Source organism: Sinohyriopsis cumingii, chromosome 8 (assembly GCF_028554795.1).
Source record: "Sinohyriopsis cumingii isolate HCF-2022 chromosome 8, ASM2855479v2, whole genome shotgun sequence".
In the NCBI taxonomy this organism is placed as follows: Eukaryota; Metazoa; Mollusca; class Bivalvia; order Unionida; family Unionidae; genus Sinohyriopsis; species Sinohyriopsis cumingii.
The window spans coordinates 16,457,247-16,485,200 of NC_142968.1; the positions used below are offsets into that span (position 1 = coordinate 16,457,247).

Sequence of the window (27,954 nt, forward strand, 5' to 3'; positions counted from 1 at the left end):
CAAGTAACTTGCAAACTTTTTGCAACGACTTTAATGTCTTTCTTTTTATGTAAACTTATTACATTACTGGAACTACTTTTTGTAGTGACCCATATACTATTTTGCTACCAAAGAGTCATACACACTGTCAATAATAATTTCGCCATTAACAGTTTATAGTGTTTATCTGAATTTACATATATTGTGGAATTAAATGTATACATAGATGTTTAATGCACTGAAACACATTTAAATAGCATATGAGCTTTGTTTGTATGATTTTCCATTTTACAAGTATATGTACATTGTAAATATACATGAATTCTGCTTAAATGCATACTCTGTTTATATGCATAGCTTGGGTCCAGTCACGAGGCTATGCATATAAGTGGAACTGACTGTAATGGGGGGGGGGGGGGTTGATGTTTGAAGTTAAAATCCAAAGAAGGATACTTAATTATGACATCATCACAGGATTCTGACCTATGACAGTGTTTACATTTCGTCCAGGTCATACCTGTATAGTGAAGAAATAGACACCAGCCATCTATGCTTTACTGGCAAATAATTACCCTCATGTAATGTTGCTTTCAAACTGGTCTTGTTTAAATCCAATGAGTATACTACACTTGTTTCTGCCAAGCAATGAACCACTATTTTTACTGGTAAGTATCAATGAAAACAAATTAGCAAACTGGACTAATCTGACTTAAGGAATAATGTGCAAGTGTAAATTTTCCTATCATACAATACATTTTTCACTTGTGAACAATGCCCGACTCAAATTAACACTGTACACATAAATTAAGTATAGCTTAGGATGGTGTGCAGGTCTTAGACCTTCCACAATCAAGAAAAATAAAGGCATTTTGGCACTACTAAAACATTCTACCAAAACTCAATTTACCATTCACACAACCTGTGTAGCCGTCCCCCACTTCACAAACATGTACATGTTTATGACAGGAGGGCTTGTCTTAAATATAGGTCACTCAGTTCGGGGTGAGATTTAATGACTAATACCATGGTACACACCTGCACAATGATCAAATATGACTACTGGTATGTCAGGAAATGGCTCATCTCACCTGTAAAGCCAATTTCAACCTTCCCCAAAAATATTTGATTCTGACTGAAAGTGAGAAACAAAACTGGGTTATAATTAGGGTGAGTATTGCCAGGAAAATATGTACTGCAGTATACTGCAATATGGCATGTCTGTATTGCGCTAGGTATCAATACGTATTGGTCATTGACAGCATTTATGACTGGAATGTTGATATTGTATATTTTGTACTGAAATAATGAGCAATTTCCTTGCATTTCATAAAATATGAAGAAGAAAATGAAACCATCTTGCTTTTAATTCAACCAAAACACCCAGTAACTGTAATAATCACATCACTTGTTTAGAAAATAAAAAATATATCGACATGTGAAAACTTCTACAAGCAAGAAACAAAATACTGGAAAAGAGTTGTAGAATTGTTTTGCCTGATTAGAAAGTCTTCCAATCAAAATGATCTAACAATTCATTTCTTGTAGTACAAAACATGACAAGGGATAAACACAAGAAAAACAACACATAATCACAAATTATCACATTGATAATATCCTACTTTGATTAGAAAAATGAATAATATAGTAATAATATCAGTGATTCCCAACCTTTCTTGGTTGGAACCTGAGAGACTAATTACTTAACACCGATGCCTTGTTTAAAAATCCTTTGTTTGATACAACACTGTACGGCCGCAAATCATGAATGATGAAACTAGCAATGGCACGAGTGATAGCTGTGGACCTTGGTGATGAAGATTTGTATTTAGCCTGTGCACCTAGCATAACAGCAATCTTTGGTTGTCAATCTGAAACAATATGTACACTTTTAATGGAACCTTCGGCTGTTGCGTTAGAGGTTATGTCACTCTGTTGCACAGTACTTATGGAAAGTAATGATCGATGGTGACGCCGTAATTGAGTCGAGAGGTTCGTCATACCGCCTGCATGCTTGATTTTAGTTGTGCACATATTACACACAGCGACAGTTTTGTCAATTAGTACTAAACTCCATTTTTTGTCAAAAATTATTCCAAACAGAACTCTTTGCTCTTGGATTCTTCACTAGCTCATACACAGAAGCCGCCATTTTGGTAACTACGTTAAGACTAATAAAAGACATTGGTGTACTCAAAGCTAGTTATGGACTGGCTAATGTTGGTGAAGAAAATAAAACCGGTATACCAGTATTACTAAACTCGTATTGCGATATACCGTTGCAGGCATTTTGTATCACAGTTACCGATAAATCGGTATATCGTTACACCCTTAGTTATAATATAAATAATAACGATAATAACAGTTATTTCCATTTGGCCATATTATGATGATGAAATGTGATGTTACTTTTCCCCCTCACTAGGCCATTCTTTACATGGTGCCATGCCAGTATTCCCAGCAACCTGCATTTGCTTTTGTTATAAAATGCCTTTTTTGCTTCTAAGTCAAATAATAAATTCATACTCGCTAAGTCACAAAATGCATGTCAATTACTGAAATTTGAGCTTTTAACATATAACAAATCAGTTTTGGCTGGTTCTAACATTGCTTTTATTGGCTATATTATGCAGAAGGCAGAGGACCTATGTGCCCTTCCCCCAGACATTCCACAGGCAGTGGACCCCAGATGGCCTGAGCAGGTTGCAAAATGCATGTAAATTCTGAAAATGCGAGTGCATAATTTCAAATCAAAAAGACATGACCGTTTTAGCACAAATTCCATCTGAGATATGCAGTTTGGTGTGTAGTCTAATATATTCTCATACATGTACTCACAGATAACATAACAATGAAAAAGGGCACAAACATTCTATTTTTAAAGAAAACAGGGCATCTCTTCTGTGTCCAATTAACATTTACGTGTCATGAGGCTGTATCTTACTTCTAAGCTCTGTAACATCAACATCATTTAGTATTAGGCCAAGAAAAGAAAAGAATACATCTTTACTCTTGCACTGGTTTAAAATTGAGGGTAGGTAGGTCTGGGTGTTTTTCTTACCCTGGGAGGAGGGAGCTCTAAGGTCAGCAGTGAGAAACAGTGAAAGGTCAGCCAAAGTAAACACACATATTTATTACTTTGGCGTTACAGAACATTAGACAGATATAGTTCTAGAATAATAAGAAATAATACAGACTTTCCACTTGCATTACAAAATACTGAGACCCTATATTTTTAAGTAAAAAATTACCAGTTTTCATAACCAGGGTTTGTATCTAGATTTTAAACTTTTTGGCCTAAGATTTAAAGCAGACCAGTCTAAACTGCACACGGACAGTGAACCTTTGATATAAGACCAATAAGCAAAATGTTCATTTCTACCCTTCTGCACATATGCGAGCAAAAATAGGCAATCAAAAACAACTTTTACACACCTATGCATAATGCTGAAAGAAAACATCCTATAAGAGATGTCTTTTGATGTAACCAGAAGAAACCCCTACCACCATTTCAGATGAAAATTTTAATAATCTCCATGGATTAATGAGTTAACAAATCGTTGGCATTGTAGGGTTTAATGCCATTTTTCAGCACAAGATAGGCTATACATGGCGGCCAGCAAAAATGGTGGAGGAAGAACCTGGGAAACCCTGGAAAGAACCACCGACCCATGAGAAGCTAATGGCAAGCTTTCTCACAAAACAACATTGGCCGAACAGAAGACTCGAACTCACGCAGACATAGGTGAGATGGCAGTGATCCGAAACGTTGAGCGCTTTAGACCACTCTGCCACTCTGGGCCCCAGTTAATGAATCAATAATATTGATGTTAGCTAAATTTAGGTGAATATCTGTTGCAATGTCTCATTTGATGTCAAGTTTTGCAAGTATTTATTTTTCTGTCAGATGGCTATCATATATATTTCTGTCATAAATCCTATCTATCACATAAAAATGAAATGGTTGACTCCAAATAATGAGCCCTGCTGCACATGAGCAAGGGATAATGGTGAATTTCAACTAGACCCCAAACGATGCAATCTCATTCCTGTCCACTGAGTGTGAACCTCAGGCTCTGCCAATGTGGGTACATGAGAAAGCTTGTCAATAAGTCAAGGGGGTCTTACTCGGTTTTTCCCTCCACTGCTTATACTGGTGGCCACATATAGCCTATTGTGTGATGAAAAATGGCAATCAACAGCAGCTGATGGATGGTGGTCAGTTGGTTTTAATGTCAGTTTTAACACATTATTGGCTATATTGTTCCACAGAAGTGGGAGTTAAGTGCTTTTCGCTGTTGCAGTCAACCCAGGCCAGCATTGGTGTGTACGTAATCCACACCTCTTATGTTGCTAGTCCGACTCCATACGAACAGCTACCTTACATGCCACCAGCAATATGAACATGTTAGTGAGACGTTATGGGTTGAATACATTGGAAAAATGGTACTTTTTAAAAATATTATCTAATTTTAGAAGTATGATAATATGAGACAAATTCAGAATTGCATCCAAGCCAAAATGTCATGATTATCAATGCATTAATAAAACTACTGTACCCCTAATAACTACAATAATCTTAAATGGCAATGATGCTTAGGACCGATTACTATGTTATTATTAGGCCTAATAAAACTAATAAAAATTATCTTTCCCACATGATGATCACCCCTCATGAGGTCTACAAAAATTAATAAAAGTTATCTTTCCCACACGCTGTTCACCTCTCATGAGGTCTAACAAAACTAATAAAAATTATCTTTCCCACATGATGATCACCCCTCATGAAGTCTAATAAAACTAATAAAAATTATCTTTCCCACACGCTGTTCACCCCTCATGCAGTCTAATAAAACTAATAAAAATTATCTTTCCCATATGATGATCACCCCTCATGAAGTCTAATGTAACTAATAAAAATCTTTCCCACACGCTGTTCACCCCTCAGGAGGTCTAATAAAACTAATAAAGATTATCTTTCCCACACACTGAGAGCACCCCTCCTGAGGTCTAATGTAACTAATAAAAATTATCTTTCCCACACGCTGTTCACCCTTCATGAAGTCTAATAAAACTAATAAAAATTAGCTTTCCCACACGCTGTTCACCCCTCAGGAGGTCTAATGAAACTAATAAAGATTATCTTTCCCATAAGCTGGGAGCACCCCTCTGAAGGTCTACAATGAATAAAACCAAATGTTTAGCTGTCTATGTAGGCACTTGAAGGAAGACCTTGCTGATCAAACAAGTCTCAATGACATATGTATGGGGTCTTGACCTAAAATTAAACCATTATTTGCTTATTAGAATTACCATGATCATGACCTCTAACCTTATAGTTTTCTTTATTATCTTAACTGCAAACCATCAACAAGGTCTAGTCAAGGAACTTATCTAGAACAAAAATGTTAATAATGCACAAAGGCCATTTTTTCTTTGATCCAGAGTTTAAAACAATTGTCATGGTGTGGAAACCACTTTCTTGGAGCCAGTGTAAAACAAATGTCATGGTGTGGAAACCATTTTTCATTTTACAGTCACTGGAAGGAGCCCCAGTTGGCTGAGTTGTCTATTAGCACTTGCCTTTACAGATCAATCACACATTTCACATCTCACTTTCTGGGCAAGTCTGAGTCAACTAAAATGGATATGTGTCAAAGCTTGCCATGTATTGGTTGTTCTTCCAGGGTTCTGCATTAAATATACGATCCCCAAGTATAGCATACTATGTGCTGAAAAATAGCATCCAAAAACAAAACAACCAACAAACTAAAAGTCAGTACATAGTGACCTTTCAGGCATTGGCACCCAACACACACACACACACACACATATATATATATATATACACACATAGATTGTTAAAAAAAACTACCTACCTACCTTCATGTTCAAACCAGTGCAATAGGAAATGCGGGGGGGGGGGGGGGGGGAATCTCATAGGTAGTGCAGTTGATTTATCAACTGGCTTGTAACCCAAAGGTTACATGTTTGATACCTGCCCAGGCCTGTGAACATGTCAATGCAGTGGTCACAAGATACTAACAAAAACCATACTGACATGTACTCTCTGCTTGATGAAGCCGGTTTTATCAAGGTTTCTCGACTCTTCTATTTCTTTTACAAGCAGTACATTCAAATTGTTGGTGGGTATATCAACACTTGAAAGGGGATGTAAGCTGGTGTTAACATGTTCTCCGATGTCACGGGCATGTAAGTTGTGAGATTTGGGCAGTCATGTGACCAGCTATGCAAATGGCAAGTACCAGTTCAAATTTCATCAAAATTAGCTTCATCTGTGAACAAATTACAGATACAACAAATGTTATCTTCCCAATTTTGTTTTAAGAAATCATCTTTTGATCTCTTATGCAGGTAGGTTTGGAGTAACATCATTCAAATTTGGCAAGCCCTGCAGCAAATGTCTGTCTAATGTGGACACCATGCAGTGTTGACAAATTCCAACTTTTCAACAGGCAACAAGTTCCAGCACCACATCATAACAAAAGAATCAAAATATCTAAAATAGGGTGGGGGTAAGGGTCAGCACAAAGAAAGACTAAAAGTATGATAGCATGCAAGACTAACATGCAATTGGGGGAAGTAACACTAAATCAGATAAATGTCACTGTTTAAAAATGTTAGTAAGCATTGCAACCATAGCCATACGTAACTTTTGCTGGCAATAGATGGAAATATAATTCATAGAGGTTTTACTCAGGCTATATTTTTGGGTGGATCACATATGAAACAACATTTGTAAAATGTTACAAGTCAACAAATCTTGCATACTTCTTAATTTTATAACATTAGTAATAATAATATGATTACAACAGCAACAACAACTATATTGGTAACAGGAGATCACTTTAAGCACTCCCAATGTATTCTGGACAGTAAAATGGCAGAATTGAACCACATCTCCAAATTTGTGCATTCATTGGAGCCTAAACAATCAATTGTAAACCATTAATCTTTCTTACTTTGAATAGAGCGGAGGAATGAGGAAACAAATTTCTACTTGGCATGAAAATTACAGAACTCTCACATTGACAGAAGTGAAAACAATGAACATTTAAATGAAATTAAAATGAAGCAATAACTAGAGCAAATAAGATTTTATTATAGTAAATATGTTATCAGCTTATATTAAACATTAAAACTGGGCCCACCGATTGAACTCCCTGCATTTTGTCCAAGGGAAATTATAATGGAGTTTCCCATCGTATACTATACACACCTCTCCCTCGATAACTCGTGCACAAAGGGGTCCACAAATGCAGACCGCACTATAAGTGAGGCACGAGTTACCGAGGGACTTCAATTTTTTTTAAAATCACTTTGACATCAAGAAAACCATTGGGGGGGGGGGGAGAGAAACATTAGGGAACTGGACTGTTTATTGACTGAATCCTCATTTTACAATCACGTCGATAATAATTTTAATAATGCGCTTTTTCTAATGAAGTTGTTCGTTGTTCTGTTTAAAGGAGACCAGAAACCAATGGAAATATAGAATAATAATAAAAGTACTATAGCAGGAAACCTTATTCTGAAGTATCATCTTCTAGGAGCTGAATTTCTGTGACCTCGTATGCAAAATTTCCGCGCCTATTTGGTTACTTTCGGGATGTGACGTCATAGTAGCGACTCCAGCAGCCCAAGTGGGAGTTGCCAGAGTAAAAGACAATGCCATTTTGCATTGCTTACGGGTGTAATAGAACATTAAGAAAAGCCTGTGGACAACATTTTTTTTTCTTATCCGAAAGATAAAGGCATAATGAAAGAATGGATACATTATTACAAACAAGTCGATTTCAAAGCAACACCATATAGCACTCTGTGCTCGTTACATTTCTAAAAGGAATGTTACGAGAGGGATCATGAAAAAATGGAGGCTCAAGGATATGCAAATGCTAGGCCTAAACTAAAAGTTGGCGCTGTTCCGGACATACCTTTGGATATTTTAAATCCTGGGAAAAGTGTTAAACGTGTGAGTTACGAAAATAGGCAGAAGGCCGAGTAAATGACCACAAAATGCAACAATCAATTCACAGATCTTTTATCTACACCAGCAGTGCTAAAAACAAATCTGATAGCCCGACACCCTGGGCCCCTCTGGTTTTAGTTTCGGCCCATCCTGTATTCAAAGTGAGGTGCCCGTCGGGCTTGTTGAAACAAAAATTGTTTGCCTGAGGAAACTTTGATCATGCTGGTGAAATGAGTAAATGTATTTTCAAGAGGTTGAATACTTGCCTTAAAACGGCACAAACTAAATCAAATCACCACTGTCCTATGTGAAATTTAGACCAGATTTTAATCAAATGGAAGCTCTGCTAAAAAATAAGATTCTAAACCTGTCGTGTTTCGAGAAAACAAAATTTTCAGTTATCTTAAAAAAATTAAAAATTAAAAACAAAAAAAATTCAGTGTATGCCTGTTACATGTAGTATGCATAAACGGTAATGATTGGAAGTGATATAAAACTATCCCTTTGGCAGTTTAAATAGCAGCGATTAAAAGAAAAGAGGTCAAAGTTTCACATTAACTGGCTGACAATATAAAATGGTGGGGGGAGGAGACTACTGACCCAACCCCTTGCCCCGATGTGCGAGCGCCCATGGGACATGCCTTTTCTCCCTGTGATACGCCTTATTATTCCTACAGGACAAGCCCAGTTTGCATATTCTGGTCATATCTGGCTAAATTGCAAAACAACTAAAGTTTTGATTTAAGTAAGCAAACAATAAAGCCGGTGTGACTAATGAACATAATCCTTATCCTTGCATTGATCTTGTGAAAATGACTGCCCTTCAGACATACTTCAAAGAAACCATGTTCGACAGTGTGCGTATGTATGCACCAGCAATTGATTGCCACATAAACGATGCCTATTTTGTTGTTACTTACGATGCCATGGACTTCATTTTAACTGTTCAAATCTGCAGTCACAAGTTACCGTACACGTGGCAACTGTTTTTCCAACGTTTTATGCCCCACCTTATTTCCTTAGGTTTAAGTCTTAATCCATGTAACACTGTTTGCTGAATAAAATATTTATTCTGAATTAGTTCTTTAAGGGCACATATACTGCGTGGTATATTTTGTTTTATTCCTTGTTTTAATTTAATCATAGTGATTAAACTTTACATATACGGAAGAGGAATGTCAGGTGTTAACTGGCTGAGCTTCTTTGGCAGAAATGGAGATGGGATTTTGTTTGCTGAGAAAATTTCACAGTGATCATTCATTTAAGCTAATTGGTGACAATTTTCTTCTTTTTTTCCTTCTTTTTTTTTTTACTATAGTACTGTTGTAGTTGTTTAAAAACATATGAAATTTACTTGAATTATGTTTAATCTTCATGTTCTATTTACTGAAGAAAAACAAAACTGTTGTGTGATGTTAATTATTTCAGCCAGTGCCAGATTTAGACGTGTGTGCGTGTGATTTGAATTTTTAACATAGCTTTAACAATTTTTCAGACATATCACTATGGTGTCTGCAGTGTGGCAGTTTAGACTGATTTGCATATGTTATATCTATTTATAAATGGTTTGGGGTTGGGCTTTTTTCTTCTGACAAATGGGAAATTGACAGACAATGTAATAATCGGGACTTTGCTGAGAAAAATTAATGAGATAATACAAGATCGGGAGGTAGATGAGGAAATACCCCAAAAATCGGGAGGTATTTCTCCCGGGTTGAGAGCTGACAGGTATGAACTGTCCGGGCTTGTGGAATTTCAGTCGGGGCTTGAGTATATTGAAGTCACCAGCCCCATGCATGTGACTAAAAACATTTGTTTAGCACTGACCAGTACAGTACATAAACTATTATATCAGACAGCAGATTCAACTTTTGAATGTGCAACCCAAATGTGGTCTCCTCCTGTCTGCCTCGCTTGCCATGTCTGTATTCGAGGACTGGCTACTATTGCGTCACGGGACCATGTGATCTGTCATATCATCAAAACTTGGCAATTTACAGAATCGTGGTATCTTCCACGCAATATAATCACTACCCGCTTATGATATTTAACTTATAAACATGACAGTCGAATTAAAATCTCTAGAGAATTACATACGTAAAAGGAAAATTTTGATTTCTGGTCTCCTTTAAATAACATTTATTTTCAAAATGTCCAACATATGAAAGATCATTCAAACTGGTTTCAACAGCCATCACATGTACATGAAAAAATCAGTGTATTACGTCACTGCTCTTTGTTTTCTTGACGAGTCTGGTTCCCGAAGTGGTGTTTAATTATTATCCTCCCAAATCAAGAGTCCAAAGTGCATAGAACTAGACTAACTGTTGATACACCACCAAATTATTATCCTCCCAAATCGAGAGTCCAAAGAGCATGGAAGCAGACTAACTGTTGATACACCACCAAACAAGATTGATTTTTTTTTCAAAAATACGTGACATTTATTTTGTGAGACAATCATCTACGTCAAAACTCAATCTTTGTATTTTTCAATTAGTACAATATTGATGTCATGATTACATTGGAAGTAATAATGAAACTTCTTATCATCCCTGAGGACATCTCTAAGTGCCAGTTCAAAAATTCTCTGAAACTCGTTTGCCCACAATGGTATGGATCTATGCAATCAAGCTCTTTATTTTACTGAGTCTTCAGTTCGCTTGGCTGCCTTGCTATCTTTGTCACAGTTATGAAAGAGTCTGTTAATTTAAGGTAGTTTATGTTACATGCACAATAACATTTATAAGTGTTCAATTGATCTAATGAAGCGAGTTCACCAGACATCGACTGGGGCCTCTAGATTTTAAGTTTGTAGGATTTTCGTGCCTTTTAACTTTTCTTTTATTCCACTTCCTTTATTTGATTCAAAAGACATAATAAACATGATAATACAATGGAGGCCAGCTTTTAATTCAGTGCAACAATACAACAAATACTTCCGGAAGTCAATTATCAAAACATGGTCGCCACTTAATTAGGTTCTCAGAGAAAAGCTCACAGACATAGCTGTTACAATAGATTGATGCATTTTACGTTTAATTACAAGAGCACGCATAGCATTTATGATGATTACACTTAAAAGGAACTAAAAGATAAAACTAAAACACAAATTTCAATAGATAAAAAAAATATTTAATTTGTATTTATTTATTGAAGTACTGCTTCCACTCGGCGTGACATTTTCATTGATCAAAATTTTCTTACATATCGTTAATTGCGGTGTGCTTGGAATGTAGTTTGGCAAGAAAATGTAACAACTGTATGACCTATTTTTGAAGATGATATTTCATAGTGTTGATTAAAATTTCCAGGTCCTATGTACTCTTTTCGACGATAAAACGAATGATATATCAAAATTTTTGTTACCAATTTTGATTGTGATTTTCTTCAAGTTCAATAAACAGGAATCAAAGTGTTGGGGTATTTTCTAGTTTAAAAAATGGGATCCATGCCCGACCCCATGTTATAAGTGGGTCGGGCATGGATCCCAAAGTCCAAAATAACCATACAATTATGTAAAATGGGGTGGCGCAAGCTAAATGTGTGATTTGCATCTTTAACATAGCTTGAAAAAAGTTCCAGTCATATCACTACAATGTCTGCAGTGTAGCAGTTTATAGTGATGTCTAGCAATGGGTCATTATATTGCAAACATAGCATGATGTCCCACCCAGTCTCATTATCCTGACAATAGGCTGACCAGTACTAACACTAACCTCATAATGCTAAGCACCAAGCGAAGCAGCTACTAGTACCATTTTTATAATATAAGTATTTGGTATGACTTGGCTGGGGTTTGAACTCACAACCTCACATATCAACATGACTTTAATTTGTGGAAAAGCTTGGATATGTGCTGCCAAGTGTGTGATATTCTTGAAAATTTTGTCTCTTTCCGATGTCAGTCACCACTGGAACAAGCTATACAACGCCATTTTTAGACAGCAAGACGTAGGACCAAAACATAAATAACACATGATACAGTTTAGATTGTAGGACTAAGGCACTGTTTTTCATTACAACTCTTTTGGGTAATAACTACCACACCCATTTGAGATCTTCGGGAAAACACTGTTGGCGTATAGTCCTACAATGTAAAATATAGCACATGTTATTTTTGTTTTAGTTCTATGTCTTACTACCCAAATAACGCCTGTATAGCGTGTTCAGATGTCGGTTGACATCGGAATGAGTAGTTAAAGTTTCAGGAACATCTCACACGCTTGGCAGCCCATATCAACACTCTTCCACAAATTGATATGTAATAAATATACTGTGTTGTTTTTATCCTGGTGGAATCCAAATCTGACACTAGCAAATGAATGCATTTTCATGTTCTGTTGACATACATTTGAATTTGTTGAAATGCAACGGTAGTCGAGGTATGCCAAAGTATGTTCAAGTAGGTTCCTGTTGTGGATATGTTCTTGAATGAAACAAAACTTACAATTCCAATAAGCATAATATAATTTTATTCGCTTCATTAAAGAATAATAACCCACTAAAGAATAATAACCCATTTCGGCATTCCCGGCTTTCAAGCCAATTTAAATGAAGCCAACGAATCTTGAAAACGGGTACATTTCTTTTATGAGAATTTGCATTTATTTGAGAAAAGAAATCAGAGTAAGTAAAGTCTGACTAAAACATTATGACTTTACTTTGTAGAAAAGCATCGTAGTTTTAGTTGCCAGTTGTGTGAGATATTCTATAAAAAAAAACATGCTACACAACGCCGTTAGTTAGGCGGTAAGACCCTGACGCCCAAAACATAAACATCAGCGTCGAGGTCTTACTTGTAGGACAAGTAGGCGTATACCTACCTACACCCCAGTCTACCGTAGCAAAAAGCGCGGACAGAGCTCGGTCTATATCACTGGCCATAACTAATTGGTGGAACAAACAATTACCATAGACTACTAAGAATTATGCAATGACATATCAGTGCTGCTCGCAGTTGGCATCCTTGTATGCCAGTGTATTCGGTATACCCGTTTCTTTTTATAGCCGGACAAGAACAGGATAATAAATGCAACGAAATAATTAACATCTGTAAGAGGATTCTCTCAATCAATATCCAAAAAGACTTGTCAGCGGAGATTAAATTACTGGTTATAAATAATTAACTTTTGTTTTGTTTCTACAAAGCAAGAGCACCCTACTTCGTCAAAATATGTACAGCACTCACATTCAAGTCAACAGTGGAGTCTCAAATACACAAATCCTGTATGCACATATACAGTAACGACTTAACAAATTTTCATGTCAGGCCATTATGGAACCGTTAAAAATCGATAAGAGAAAAATAAATCTAGCTAGTCCGCCATTGCAAATTATTATGAACGATTGGCGAATCTCATTAGGAATCAATAGAGACCCCACTAAGGACTAACTAGACAAATATTTCTGCTATTTTACTTACCTTGCGCAAATAAAACATCCAATACGAAAAGTAAACTTATACTTAAAATGTGCAATCCCCCCATTTTCAACTGTTCAACACAGATTCTGCGAATGCCACATAAAAGATGCACATATAATTTGCTTCCATGCGTTATACAGTTCAAGTAAATGACAATTGAACCTAACGGCTGAGGTAGTGCCCGTTATTCATCCGCGTAAGAAAATAGTACCATCATTTTTGACATTTTACCGCTAACCTTGGCCATATGTTGTCATATTTTTCAAGAACTTTAAAAATAATTGTATTTATGAACTCCACTTTAACATCTTTAAATTCAAAAGCCACACACAAAAAACGTAATATTTGAGTCACGTGCGGATGTAGTTGTACAAACTAAAATTAGTGTCTCACATAAGCGTACGTTATAAAAATGTCGCTGATGTAAATTTAATTCCAGGAAAGAAGCAGTGGTAAGCACTTGCACGTGTTTTATGAGATAAACAAGAAAAAGTGCATTGTTTTCATGCGTATTTCTCTCTCTATGATTAGCTTTTCAAATAAGTCGAGATACTCAATGGGACAATTTTCTAGCTTACAAGTGGTACGGGGTCGTTTCAAGACGTATTCAAGCTAAAACTTGACTACATGCTTACGTTGTCGTTTTATTGTTGCAACACTGGTGATGCTGAAAACAAAATTCTTTGTATTAAAATAGATACATATAATTTTTAGTTCATATGCTTTTCTTTCTTTCGCCAGTTTTGTTATAATACTCCCAAAGGAGAGGGAGGCCCTATGGATTAGACAAAAGTAAATATGGGGAAAAGTGGATTAAAGTGATAAAGAGGATATCTAATGAAAAAGTATTTGATGGAAAGTCAATTTTCATCTTTGCTGGATTGCTTTTTTCCCTCAGCAGTATAGAGAAATTATTTGTTGCGTGTGTGTGTGTGTGTGTGAGAGAGAGAGAGAGAGAGAGAGAGAGATTTGAATTTTTAACATAGCTTGAACAATTTTTCAGTCGTATCGTTACGATAGCTGCTGTGTGGGAGCTTAGTGGTACTGGAGCATCTTGCCGCAGATATTTAACCTCATGTCCCACCAGTCACATTATCCTGACACGAAGCCGACCAGTCCTGACACTAACCTACTGGGCGTCAAGCGAGGCAGCTGCTAGTACCATTGTTCTAAGTCTTTGGTATGACACGGGGTGGGGGGGGGGGTCGAACCCCGCGACCTCCCGCATCTGATGCGGACGCTCTTACCACCTAGGCCACTGAAGTTTTATTTATTTATTTATTTATTTATTTATTTATTTATTTAATGATGAAAACGATGGGGTTCATGAGGCAAAAAAAAATGTTTGTTTTCGATCGAACGAAGTTCTCTGTTTCACATTGCCGTCAGTAGCACTTTTTCCCCAATGGTAATAAAAAAAAAATTGTGCACAAATCATAACAACAATATTAGATATTTATAATTTTTTAAAAATATGACAATAAAATCGCCCTTGCCTGCCTAATTTTAAAACCGGTAATAAAACATTTTTTGCTTTAGTATTATTATTATTATTATTGTTGCCAGACGAAATCAGGCTAGGATGGCTAATTTGTTGCTCTTAGTGATAAGAAACAGGATAAGCGTATGCCGAAGTTCCAATCTTGAATATTATCATTGTTCTTTAAAAACATGAGAGTTGAAAATAAATATCATGTTTATATATTTAAGAACGTTTTATCTCTGACCTCATGTCGACTTTTGTAATTACCTAGGTTAAAGTTGCTGTTCTGATGTGTGAATAATAATAATAATGAGAGAGAGAGAGAGAGAGAGGGAATGTTTCGGGAAAACAAGGGACTGAGCGTCAGACTAGATCACACTGACTTGTATAATTGATTTCATGGTTTTTCATTCCACAGAAAACCAGAACACTAAGGGATTCTCGAATATATGCATGAACATCTGTTGATTTGTGTTGTAGCAATCAACGTGTTAATGTCTAACACTTTACCAAAAACTAAGTCCAAAACTGTATGTATACGCACCATGCGATTGACATTAACCGTTTATACTATTTTCATTAAAAAAATATCATACAAATATATATTACTTTGTCAATCTTTCTCAAAAGTTTTAAGCAAGAAATGCAACTATCAGGAAACCGCAAAATTTTAATAGCACACCGAATATGAAAAACCAGATATCATCAGCCATGAACGAGATAAAATGTTTTCAATTTAGGCCCTAGTAACCCTGTTTTGGTACGGCAGTGTTACGTGTGTCCGGATGAATGCAAATATAAAGTAGTCGTATTGAATATATGGATTGTAATACAAAACATACACTGATCTGCTTTTTTACTCACTAGTCTAATACCCATCAGAAAGTAGGCACGTACTTAATCTCATTATTCCGTAAGAAATAGTATGAGAGATATGGGTCCATGGGCGAAAACTAAATGAGACCGCTTGAACGATCAAAGTAGGCCATATTGACCTGTTTCTAATGGTATGGTACCGTACCCATCGAAGTATCCCAACACATATACTTAAGTGCTAAAAAACTGATGGCTCTGAAAAAGTCTCACTAAGGTAGACTGATATATAAGGGGGATGCTTGGATGTATATATATATATATATATATATATATATATATATATATATATATATATATATAGATAGATAGATAGATAGTAAGAGTCCATGGGCAAGGACTTAACGAAAGCAACTGGTACGACTAGAACGGTCGAAGTAGGCCATAGTGACATTTTTGAAAGCTCATAACCAACCCACCCACCCGCCGTAAATTTAACACAATAAATTTAGCTACTTCCATAGATCGCTATGACAAACACCCATCACCCTCTCCATTGCATATCTTCCCATATTTGATCATCAAAAAATTACCCCACCCAGGACCAAATGCCATAATACCAAATAAATCAAATGTAGTTTGCCTCTTTGTTCCATGTTTGGACATTTAAATTTGTGTAAAAAAGGAAATAGCAAAAAATTGTCACTATACATGCATTTTATATATTAGACATTGGAGCCCTCCCCGGGGACTGGGGAAGAGGCGCAGATAATCTGCATATGTTACCACATGGACTTAATATAAACCAAGTATGGTGCATTTCTACGCAGCGGTTGAGGACGATATAGTCTGCGAACTGAGGTGAATTTGTTTCACATCTCAACCGATGCGTGTAAATTAGACGTGTAGCGAGCGTGTTCTGGAGTGTAAAAGTGGCATATCATTGCAATATAATCAAGGGCATTGTTTTCAAATTCTTCAGTGTTACAAACGTGCTTGTTATCTAGTTAGTAACGAAAACATTCATATGATATTTTGAAATTTTGACTAATATGACAAGGCTGGTGATAACAACCGCAAAGTCACGAGAGAAAAATATTCAAAAATGTCATAATAATTCAGATGCTGATCATGCATTAATTGATAAAGCCACTGATTGGACTGGCTACAGTTATTGGTGATGGACACATGAATGCCAGTAGCAGCAGGGGGGGCGAATCGGACATTTTGTCCAATCGTTATTTTGCTTAATTATTACTTTCTGCACTCAGCGGATCCGGTGTAGTCAGCGCCTGGTAAAAAAAAAAACGACGACGGTCCATCCTACACGACGGTGACGTCATTTGGTTTAATGCGCGCCGATCCCAGTTTTGTCAGCGTCCGGTAAACACAGCGACGACCGCGTCGATGTCATTCCCCCCCCCCCTGCTGCTAAGGGGCTATTTACAATGAAAATTATTTACAACTAACCGAATATTTGGTCAAGTCCGATACGATATCGTGTCCGAGGATCATGTAAATTTATCGTTACAAATCCATGTGGGGTCGACTGAGCATGACTAAAAAAGTTCCGAAAACCATTAAAGTCCATGTCACCGCCACACCAAGTTTGCCAGATATTTCGTAGCGTGTGTGTATCAACGCCGTTGAATACAGCAAGAATATTACAGTTGTCTCTGATTACTTTTGGAATCTGAGTGTATCGTTGAGTGACATATATCACGTCGGTGTTTTTATGCCTGCCTCTGGAAAATATCCTAGCTGGGTTTTTTTGATTGTCTAACATAACATCATCGTACACGACTAGATTGTTAACGTCGCCATCAATATCATCAATGCCTGGTGCATCATTGATATCTGTAATAAACTCAATAACATTTTTTTCAGCGATCGCTGATGCATTCTCGTTAAAATCTTTCAACACCTCGTAGCATCGTTGATCATCCACGCTAGGGGCGATTAAATACAACTTATCCCACTTCATCCATCTCATTATTAAATTGAGTAATAATTGCGTCTTGCCGGATCCAGATGGTCCGATGATAATCATCCGGATTGAGTTTGGCAACGCTGCAACATGCTTAACTGGTTCTCTCGTTTTAGTCGCCGAAAAATCAATTATATTCATATCTCTATACATAAATTATGGATCTATATTGTGTGAAGTGTAGAGTGCGTACTGGCACAAATGATATGACAACCGTTACAACGAGAAATAACAGATCGGCGCTTACTGGTAAGTGTGTACAATGCGGTACAAAGAAATTTAGATTTATTTCTGCTAGACCCGGGGATGCTTTAAAAAAAAGCGAGGAGGTGATATTGCAGCCAAGTTATCAAAACTCCCCGGAACCCCGTGGGCAAAGTATCCAGGAGAAAAGCACCTCCCAGGATATAGCTACTGTGGCCCCGGAACACGATTAGATATCAGACTCGATGATCAAAATCAGCCCAAGCCCGGTGAGTATCCAATAAACGCTATCGATAAGGCGTGTCATGCTCATGATGTTGCTTACTACAAAAGTAGCGATCTGCAACAGCGTCATATCGCGGATGTAAAATTAATTCACGCGTTAAATGCTATTCCTGATAAATCATTCAAAGAAAAGTTGGCTTCATGGTTGGCAAAATCGGCTATGAAAGGTAAATTAATGATTGGAAGCGGAGCTTCTCGCGCTGGTAATTGAAAACGCTAGCGTTTATAATAACAACATGGAATCCATCTATTATTCTCCAAGAGGATACTGGAAGGGGAAGGCCGCAATTGGTAAACTCGCAAGCGCTGCAAAGGTAACAAAGGCCACTGCGGCTAATTGGTTATCCAAACAGGCTATATGGCAAATTTATCTACCACCGCCTAAACAAATCAACTTTTCGCGCTTTGATGTCAGCGTACCTAATGAAGTTCATCAAGCTGACATATTATTTCTGCCGCATGACAACGGTTACAAATACGCGCTAACCGTAGTTGATGTTGCGAGTCGATACAAACAAGCGGAGCCGTTAAAAACAAAGTCAGCAACTGAAGTAGCCGATGCGTTTGAGCGGATTTATCGAAGGGGTCCTCTGCGCTGGCCAAATCTATTACAAGTTGATCCTGGTAGTGAATTTCGCGGCGCTGTTTTATCAACGCTGAAACATCATAGCGTCGCGATACGACGAGGTCATACTGCGCTACATCGTGATCAGGCAATTGTTGAACGATTCAATCGGACTCTTGCTGAACGGTTATTTGGGTATCAATACGCGAAGGAATTCATCCAAGAAAAACGATCTCGTGAATGGGTCAAAAGGTTGCCAGGCGTAATTGCAGCGTTACGAGATTACCCGAGCAATCAACATGGAGCCCAGCGACGCGATTAAAAAAAGTATATACCCGGAAGATCAAAATTAAATAGCGTTTCCAAGCCGATTCTCGGCAATGTCACTGTTAGATATCTGTATGAACCAGGAGAGCTTGAAGGCGGTAAAAAAGAGCTACTGATCCTATTTGGAGTGTTACCACGCATAACATATCAACGATAACACGATCAACTGGTAGACCACCGATCTATAGACTGGATTCAACTGCCCCACAGCGGGGGTTTACACGCGAGCAACTACAAGTGATACCTAACGATACTCAATTGCCCCCGCGTGGTCTTAACTAGCGCCGTTGCGTCTATTGCACTCAAGACAAGTTAACCTCACATTGTTTTTGACATGACCGAGACTGTTATCGATCCTGTCCACGGTAAATTGGCGAGCGTCTTTATCCGAATAACGCAAGCGCATTACACAATTGCAACTCGCGCAGTGATTATTCTGTTGTTGTCGTAACGCAATTATTAATTCGGCATCAATATCAAAACGCCGCTGTTTTTTTTTATCCTGTTGGCGGTAACCCGAGAGTTTTCTATCAATGACGCTTGCATCGATGATGTCATCGTTGTCACTGGCTTCGTCAATAACAATTCTTCGAAGCTGATTCATTCTCCGTACTCTGGACACTGCAAGATAGACTAGATTTGACCATTCGATGCGATTATCAACTATCCAAACAATTGTGTCCGTGATGGTTAATCCCAGCGAGGAATGTATTGTCGTTGCGTATCCTAGCGTCCACGGGGATTTACCAGCACGTAGCGCGTCCTCGACGACGCTGATATCAACGAGCACAATATCATTCAGCACGAGAATTTGTTTTTTTGTCCCTGACGCTGTCGGGCCCGGGATTTCAACTTCAATGTTTTGCCGCCGTGTATCCGCGGGTCTATAACACAACGGCACTGGGCGTCTCTGACTATCTTTCTACTCTCTACAATCAAATCGTTTGGTTTCCATGTTTCCCAGAATTCATTTAACGGCGTTTCCGGAATCACCTCGCGGATTATTTCACATTGAACTCTATCCGGCTGTAATCTGATTAATTTTTTAACCTCACGCAGTTGTTCATCAAGTGCTCGGTAATCAGTATCGGTTTCTTCATAATAGTCCACAAAATTCTTTAACCAATCATGTGGACCCTCGCCGACAAATGGTGGTGGTTGACCATGGTCGCCACACATGATTACCGCTGTATTCGCGCGCAGCAACCACTCAAGAAACATTTGTAAAGTATCTAACGAAACAGTACATATCTCATCCCAGATAATAACCTCAGGAATAAATTTTTCCCCCATTCGATCAGGAGTCCACTCACCGCCGCTGTATCGAAAAAAGCTGTGATAAGTAACGGCGTCAACATTTCGTTGTTTTATCTCTCGCGCTAGTCTATGGGTCGGTGTAAGCACGATTATACTTGCCCGCGTTCGAAATAATTCAATTGCCCGAGTCGTTTTTCCCGACCCGCCACAACCGCTTAAATAAACTGTTTTGTATCTACAAATTGGATCAGAACACGGTGGTGCATTAGACCATTCTGATAAACTATCACCGCGTAAGTAATTGTTTTCAACGGTGACATTTGCTGACGGGGAATAATCGCGTCGTATTTCATTTTTAATTCTCCATATACCCCAACTCTCGTCCGGACTAGTAAACTCGGCTAAGTTTCCCTTGTACTTTACGTCTATATAAAATGAATCAATCGCAACTCTAACCGCGGTGTCGGGAAATCTATTTATCATCGAGAATAAATTGATAGCGGCGTAACCCAGCATAGACGCCCTCAAATGCGGATACGCGGGGCTGTCTCCATCGGCGTAAGTAACAACTGTACCCAACTTTGTTCCATTGGACAAGAAAGCTGTTTTGCAGTTCACGTATTTATTTTTTGCCACTGCGTCCTTGATTACGAAATCATATTCTGCGTCATCTATAATCAGCCGTGAGCAATATCGTTTGTAGTCGCAGTTTTTTCCACCTTGTGTGAACTTACCGATTATTCTTCTACCGAGATCTTTTGCCTCGTGGTTTCGTTGGTTGAATATCTTTTTGGACCATTCGATGATATATTCCTCGTTGGCATCAATGTGTTTTCTGGATTCGTCAATTATGCTATCTAGACGCTCTGGTTCTGGTAACCAGACTTCAGTCTGCGCCCGATATGATATAATCGCGTCACTGACAATCAACGATACAAGCATGCTACAATCAATCATATACCGTAGCAGCGCTATTGGCAGCCACTTCTTTTCAGCCATGTGTCTACCGATCCAAATATAACAACAGCGATGAAGTTCTGCCGCGAATTCAAATGATACTATGCGAGCGAATCCGGTTAAATCAAAATCAGGCAGTGGTCCATTAATAGCAACACGAGTCATTTCATGTCTGGGGTGTCCAAATCGTTTGAAATACTCAGCGGAGGTTCCATACCCGAGAAAACTCGCTGGATAACAGGCAACCATATCAACGGAAATCATAGCGTCGGGGTTGTATTCAGTGTTCCATAGTCCACCGTGATAATATTCCAAACAACTGGATTGTACATCCGGTAGAAATTCCTTGCGCGTTGGTCTCCACGCATTTTTCCTTGCTGCAACATGAGCCGCAACCGATGGAATCGTAAAACAATTTGTTAGCAGTTGTTCATCATGCTCTTCAAATTCCATGGCGGTTTTTTTCATCTTGTTGTGAAACGCTTCAGTGCGATATAATTCACCGTTTGGTCTTACAAACTGATCAAAGGTATCCATGTCGTTTTCAGCGCTGCGAAGTAACCACACTGATACAGGGTCATTTTTACACAAGCAAGCAATAGCATCAAATAGTTTCCTCTCCGCGAGAAAACTATCCTCTCCCAGGAATTCCCCCGGGATATACTTTACTGTTCTATCCCGTGGAAATATTGTGACCGCGGGCGTCCACGCGTGTTCGTTATGATCAATAATTTTGATTGGGGCTCCCTTTGATTTATACTTTGATTCATATAATACTTCACCGGTTATCGTTGTAACGGTTATTGGAAATCTCAGCGACGTTTCTAATTTCGCTATGTCGCTGATGGTTGCTCCTCGCTCACGCACTGTCTCCTCCCATTGGTTTATTTTACTACGTCGTAAATCAGTCAATTTGTTTCCTCGACACGCATTTGTAAAATGCTCTATTACTCGTTCTGCTACACAATTTATCCCCGTTGACTGTTTCATCGGCGCTAGTTTTCCGATATCAGGTTTCTTATTTAACGGGTATATTCCATAGACAACTGCTGTTTCAGGATACGCTCGTTCATAGTATGGTCTGTCAATTCCGGTTAACAGCCCTGGCTTGGAGTCGCGGCTAACAATGACTGTTTTCTTGTCGCTGAGAACCGGTTCAAATTTATCACGTATGATCCAATTGCCTGATTCCACCCGGACAATAAATTTTACTCTGAAGAAATACCTTTTACCGTCAAGTTGTGATATTATCGTTGCTGCGCGGTTGTAGTTCATGGTAGCATCAACAACACCATCAATTCGAAATGTTGACCAACTATGAGATGCACCATCACGCTTGAATTCATTGATACAGTCGCGTATTTTATTCAACAGGGTTCTATCGTTTATTAACGCTTTTGGTGCGTCCTTGAGGACTCTATCGAGATTGAACTTAATATTTTTCCAGGGCTTAATTGCTGCTAATCTCTCAAACTCTTCCTTATAATTAAAACAAGTATTTAAATGAAAGAATATAGTATAATGAATCACTGCAAATGGTTGATGATTGGGTCGACAACCTCGTGCAATAAATCATGTAGAGGTGAATTCTGCGGGTATCATTTACAAAGCGTTCGTAATGGTTCTCTTGGCCCCCTACCGTGCTTGGTTTGTCACGTTGGTGTAAGAGGAAAATCGCAGTTGTGTATCAATTGTGGCGGAAAGCGATACAGGGAGTTAAAACGCTATTATGACAAGCGAATAAAAAATGCCGTCATTGACCCCACCGCAGACTTCGTCATCAAAACTCCTCAGGACTACATTGCAAGGTTTATAATTAAACCAAATAATGAATTAGACAAGTAGTATTATTATACAAATGAACCAAGAATTTCAGCCGCATCCTGTGCTCGTTAATTACGAGGCATCTCGCGACGGCGTTGTTAGAAATTGTAGACTGAAGAAGCCGATTGGTACCGTAAATAATCAGGGATACTTGCAATTTACTTCAGGAGGAAAAAGCTATTATGTTCACAGGATTGTATTTGAAGCATTCAACGGATTAATCGAAAATGGGCTTGTGATTGATCATATTAATAATAATAAGACTGATAATTCTCTTATAAACTTGCAAGCTATCTCGCAAAGTCAGAATACCAAAAAAGGCCAAACTGGTAAGTTTTCAAAGAAAGCAAAACCCGTAAAGTCATTTGATACAACAACTCACGAGGAAAAAATATTTCAGTCGATGAATGAGGCAGGAAAATATTTTGACATTTATATCGCCTCAATACGATTTGTTGCAGAAGGAATACAGAATTCAGCGATCTCAAAAAAGACGGGTCACAGAATTCGATTTTCATATATAACAGAAATCAGCGAGTGACAAGGTCACCGTGACGAAGTCACCGGCGCCTATGGCGCTGACGAAGTCGCCATGACAGTGCGAACGCTACAATAAATTGTCTCTTCCGGAAGAAATACCGGAAGAAAACGAATTATCCTACGGTTTCATCGAATGTTAACACACCTCGGGATTGATACGCGGGGTTCATTTTGTAAAATAATTTTTTTTTTATTTAGAAATAAGATGTTTTATAAGAATATGAATATCGAAGACATCAATAATATATTAACCGAGATTTTAAAATTAAAAAATCAAGGAATTGAATTATCTGATAAGCTTGATAACCAAAAAATATTGTCCGATTATGAAATTATTAACGAGCAATCAAAGAAAGGTCGATATACCTTGCCACGCGAGTATTCTTTTATAAAGCGATTACAATATACGATCAATGAAAACTTGTATGGCAATGACGTAAATGCATTTATTGGACTATTTACTGCCGTTGAGACAGTACGAAAAAAACTCGGACAGGCTTTTGAACGACGTCGAGAAATCTCTAATAAAATTAAAAACATTAGAAGGATTATAGACGAAAACTCCCTGGAGCCCCTGGGACATATCCCCCCCGCCACACTCGGCGGGAAATTAGAAATTACGGAGCAATTGCAATAATGGTAGGCGAATCACTTACTACTCGGCTAGCCAGAGAGCGGCTAGTAGCGCTTAAAAAGTTCATACCGTTACGAGACAGGGTCCGAAAACAACTTCAAACGCGGCAACAACTACAAACTGATTTTGCTGTTGGAAGCGAACAGCTCTTTGCTCCGGTAACTAAAGCGACCAAAGATGTTACGGCGGCAACTGTGCCCGTCCTCGGTGCGCTTGAAAAGATAGCGGCTCAGACCGAGCAAACAAAAAAGTCTCTGGAAACACTCCCTGCGAAAATAGCGGTTGCTACAACACGGAGGCCGCCACCACTCGCTATAACGGACCCACAAGAACCATATGTTACAATGGCCGACGAGGAAGAACTAGGCGCCACCGCAAGAGAACCAGAAGAAGAAATACCGGAGGAAATACCGGAAAAAATACCGGAAGAAATACGGAAAGAGGGGAATATACCCCGTAATGTTCTTAAAAAGAGCACAATAGATAAAATTAGAAATCTCGGCTACGAAGAATTAGTTAATTTTACTGTTACAAATTTTGATAAGGACACACGAGATGAGCATATCAATAGCGGCTACGAGAAAAATATAAGGTCGTTAAAGGATTGGACAAGAATAGTGTATTTGGCAAATAAACATAAAAATGAATTACCACCGCGTGATAATAATTATATAATATTCCACAATAAAGTAAAAAGTGAAAGACCAAAACACGGAAAAGGATACTCTGTTGGTAAAGACGTTACTTGTCCTGGTAGTGTTCTCAGTGATATATCACGGCTAGAAATACTAATCGGAGGAAAACGAGCCGGAAATAACTCTCCGGAAATAATCAATGAGGCCGCTGATATTTGCAGGCGGTTATTTGCCGGTGGTATCATGGACATTAATGCATATCGAACGCTCATAGACGAGTTAGTGGATGATTAAAAAAATTATAAAATTGTCGTTTTTTGTCAGTTTTTGGTCGTTTTTTGTCAGTTTTTGGTCGTTTTTTGTCAGTTTTTACGGGTGAAAACCCCAGGAAATCATTTAGAGAAAATCGATGTTTTTTACCAAAAACCGGCAAAAACCGACCAAAAACGACAAAAAACCGACAAAAAACGACAAAAATTGACAAAAACCGTGGATTTTTACCGCCGATGAAAACCCCAGGAAATCATTTAGAGAAAATCGATGTTTTTGACAAAATTTATGATTCGGTGGTGGGAAGGGGGGTGATCAACCACTAATTGGAAAACACTGGTGTTTTTTATAATAAAGATGATTATACACTACAACCATGATAAACCAGTCAGCGTCTACGTGGTAAACTCACGATTGCCTGTATACCGCGCGTGGTACGGAGACGGTCTCGGTAGCACCATTGCGGGGTTATTCACAAGAATGGCTCCAAAAGTGGCGCCGTTAGCCAAACAATTAGGAATGAAGGCTATTGATGTTATTCGTGATAAGGGTATTAGTGCTATTGGAGATGTTGCCGGAAGGGCGTTTTCTGCAGCACGAGATAAACTAATGTCGTTGGTGAGAAAAAGAAAACAGAAACCACCGGTGATGCCATCAACGACAGTGATGCCTGCAAATGTCAGTAAAGTAATAAATAACGCCGTGGAAGAAAAACTAGCGTCGTTGGTAAACAATAATCAAGATGACATCGCAAACATAATAGCGGGAAGTGGTTTAAAACCACAACAAAATTCGAAGAATTTAAAACGACGACGATGATTTAGATGCATCAGCGTATTATTAAATAAAATGTTTAAACGAACAGCTGACCCGGCGTTTGATATGGACGCACCAGTGCACAAGGATGATTCCGTCCGTAATTATCAATTTTATTCCTATCATGCAGTACAACCCAACATACGATCGCGAATTGAACTTCAAGTCCATGATACCAGTAAATATTTTTTACCGTGTGAAGCGTTTATTGAAATCGAAGGAGAACTTGTAACAGAGGCCGATACTCCTGCTGTACCAGCACCGTATCCAGATGGTACCAAAGTTGGCTTAGTCAATAACGGCGTAATGGTGCTATTTGAGAGCGCAAAATATCTCATTGACGGGCGAGAAATTGAATCAATAGAACGTGATGTTGATGTTGCTACAACAATAATAGGGCTAGCAAGATATTCCGACGATTATACAAGATCAGCGGGTCCATCTATGATGTTTGCAAAGGATACTAAAAACACTGCTGGAAACTCGCAATTTGTGGTAAGACGACCAAGAAATAGTGCTGATAGCGCTAACGCTGATGTTGAGAATATGATTATAAACAGCGATCCTAATTTTAACATCGGAGCTGCAACACGCATATCAATGTTAACAGGGCCGCGTAGATCTTTCTCATGCGCGATTCCACTGCATCATATATTTGGATTTTGTAGGAACGTGCGAAAAGTTATCTACGGAGCAAAGCATACCGTGGTGCTTGTGCGAAAAGGTGATGATAGAAATGCAATTTGGAGAATTCCAGCGGATCTTGCGAATCCAAATAATGACTCTGGTAAAGTCGTTTTAACTAAAATATTATTGTGGATGCCAGTAATGACTCCATCCATTACCACAGAGGCACGATTGCTATCCTTTATGGAGCAAGGAGGAAAATCATTACTAAGTTGGCTAACAACAACAACAGATACTAAGCAATCAAATATCAATGGTATATTTACATGGAACCTGGCATCACAACAAGGCATTTCGGCTCCGCGTCATATATTTGTTGCGTTGCAGGATATGACGAGAGTTGATAATCAACTATCCAGCCATATGATATTTGATCGATTAGGCGTTACTGACGTCTCGCTGAGAATAAACGGCAAGCAGGAACCATCTGAGGATATACAACTTAATTACGGTCAAAACCATATTGCACGCGTGTACCATCGGTTGCTGTCGTATATGAGTCGTGATCAAAACGTCGACACTGGTTTGCAAATATCACAACATGATTTCAAAGAACTATATCCGATCTATTACTTTTCGCTGGAACATCTTGATTTAACGAGACAATCCGTCGTTGATATACACTTCCGAGCTAATGTAACTCGCGGCGTTATTGCCGATTATAGAGCGGTTGCTGTCATTCTCAGCGATAAATCAATGCTGCTAGAAGGCGTTGGTGGACGAATGAGAATCGTTGATGCACCAGTAGAAAACATGTAATTGAAAACAAACGCGTTTACAATAAAAATGTCGTATAATGTTGTCGATGTAGAGTTGACCGATGGTCAAGTCAAGAAATTACGATCAAAGTCGACTAAACAATGCGGGACCACAATAACGCTGAAGCCGTCACAGATGGCAGGTGGTAATCATAAGATATCGTTGACGGCGCGTCAAATAAAACATTTCAATGATGCGATGAAGAATAAAAAGGGTGTTCAAATAGATTTCTCGGCCGCAGCGATTAAAAACATGGAAAAGACCGGTGGGATATTTCCGCTGTTAGCTGCGATTCCAGCGTTGATTTCCGCGGCGGCCCCAGCAGTGGCGAAGGCGGCGGCGTTAGGAGCCGTTGGTACCGCGGCGGGAATGGCATTGAAGAAGGCAACCGGGAAAGGCTATAAAAAAAAAACGACCCGTAGCAGGAAAGGGTCTAAGACTACCGGGAACCCCGTATTCATGGTACTCGGGGAAGGGTCTAAGACTACCGGGAACAGTTTAATGACTCCTATGTCTAATT

The 27,954-nt window shown here is 38.5% G+C and overlaps 1 protein-coding gene across 5 annotated transcripts in view; it reads right to left on the reverse strand.

The window, feature by feature from the left end:
- The window catches only part of LOC149793042 (neural cell adhesion molecule 2-like), a 166,735-nt gene extending 153,200 nt beyond the window's left edge, over positions 1 to 13,535 (reverse strand). For all 5 annotated transcript variants that reach the window (XR_016422704.1, XR_016422703.1, XM_089966936.1 and 2 more), the window contains exon 1: positions 13,392 to 13,535. Coding sequence is in view for 3 of the 5 variants with exons in the window: in XM_089966936.1 (XP_089823062.1) it covers positions 13,392 to 13,455 (64 nt within the window). In the remaining 2 variants the exon portion in view is untranslated. The remainder of the gene's footprint in view (positions 1 to 13,391) is intronic.
- Positions 13,536 to 27,954: the final 14,419 nt, after the last annotated feature.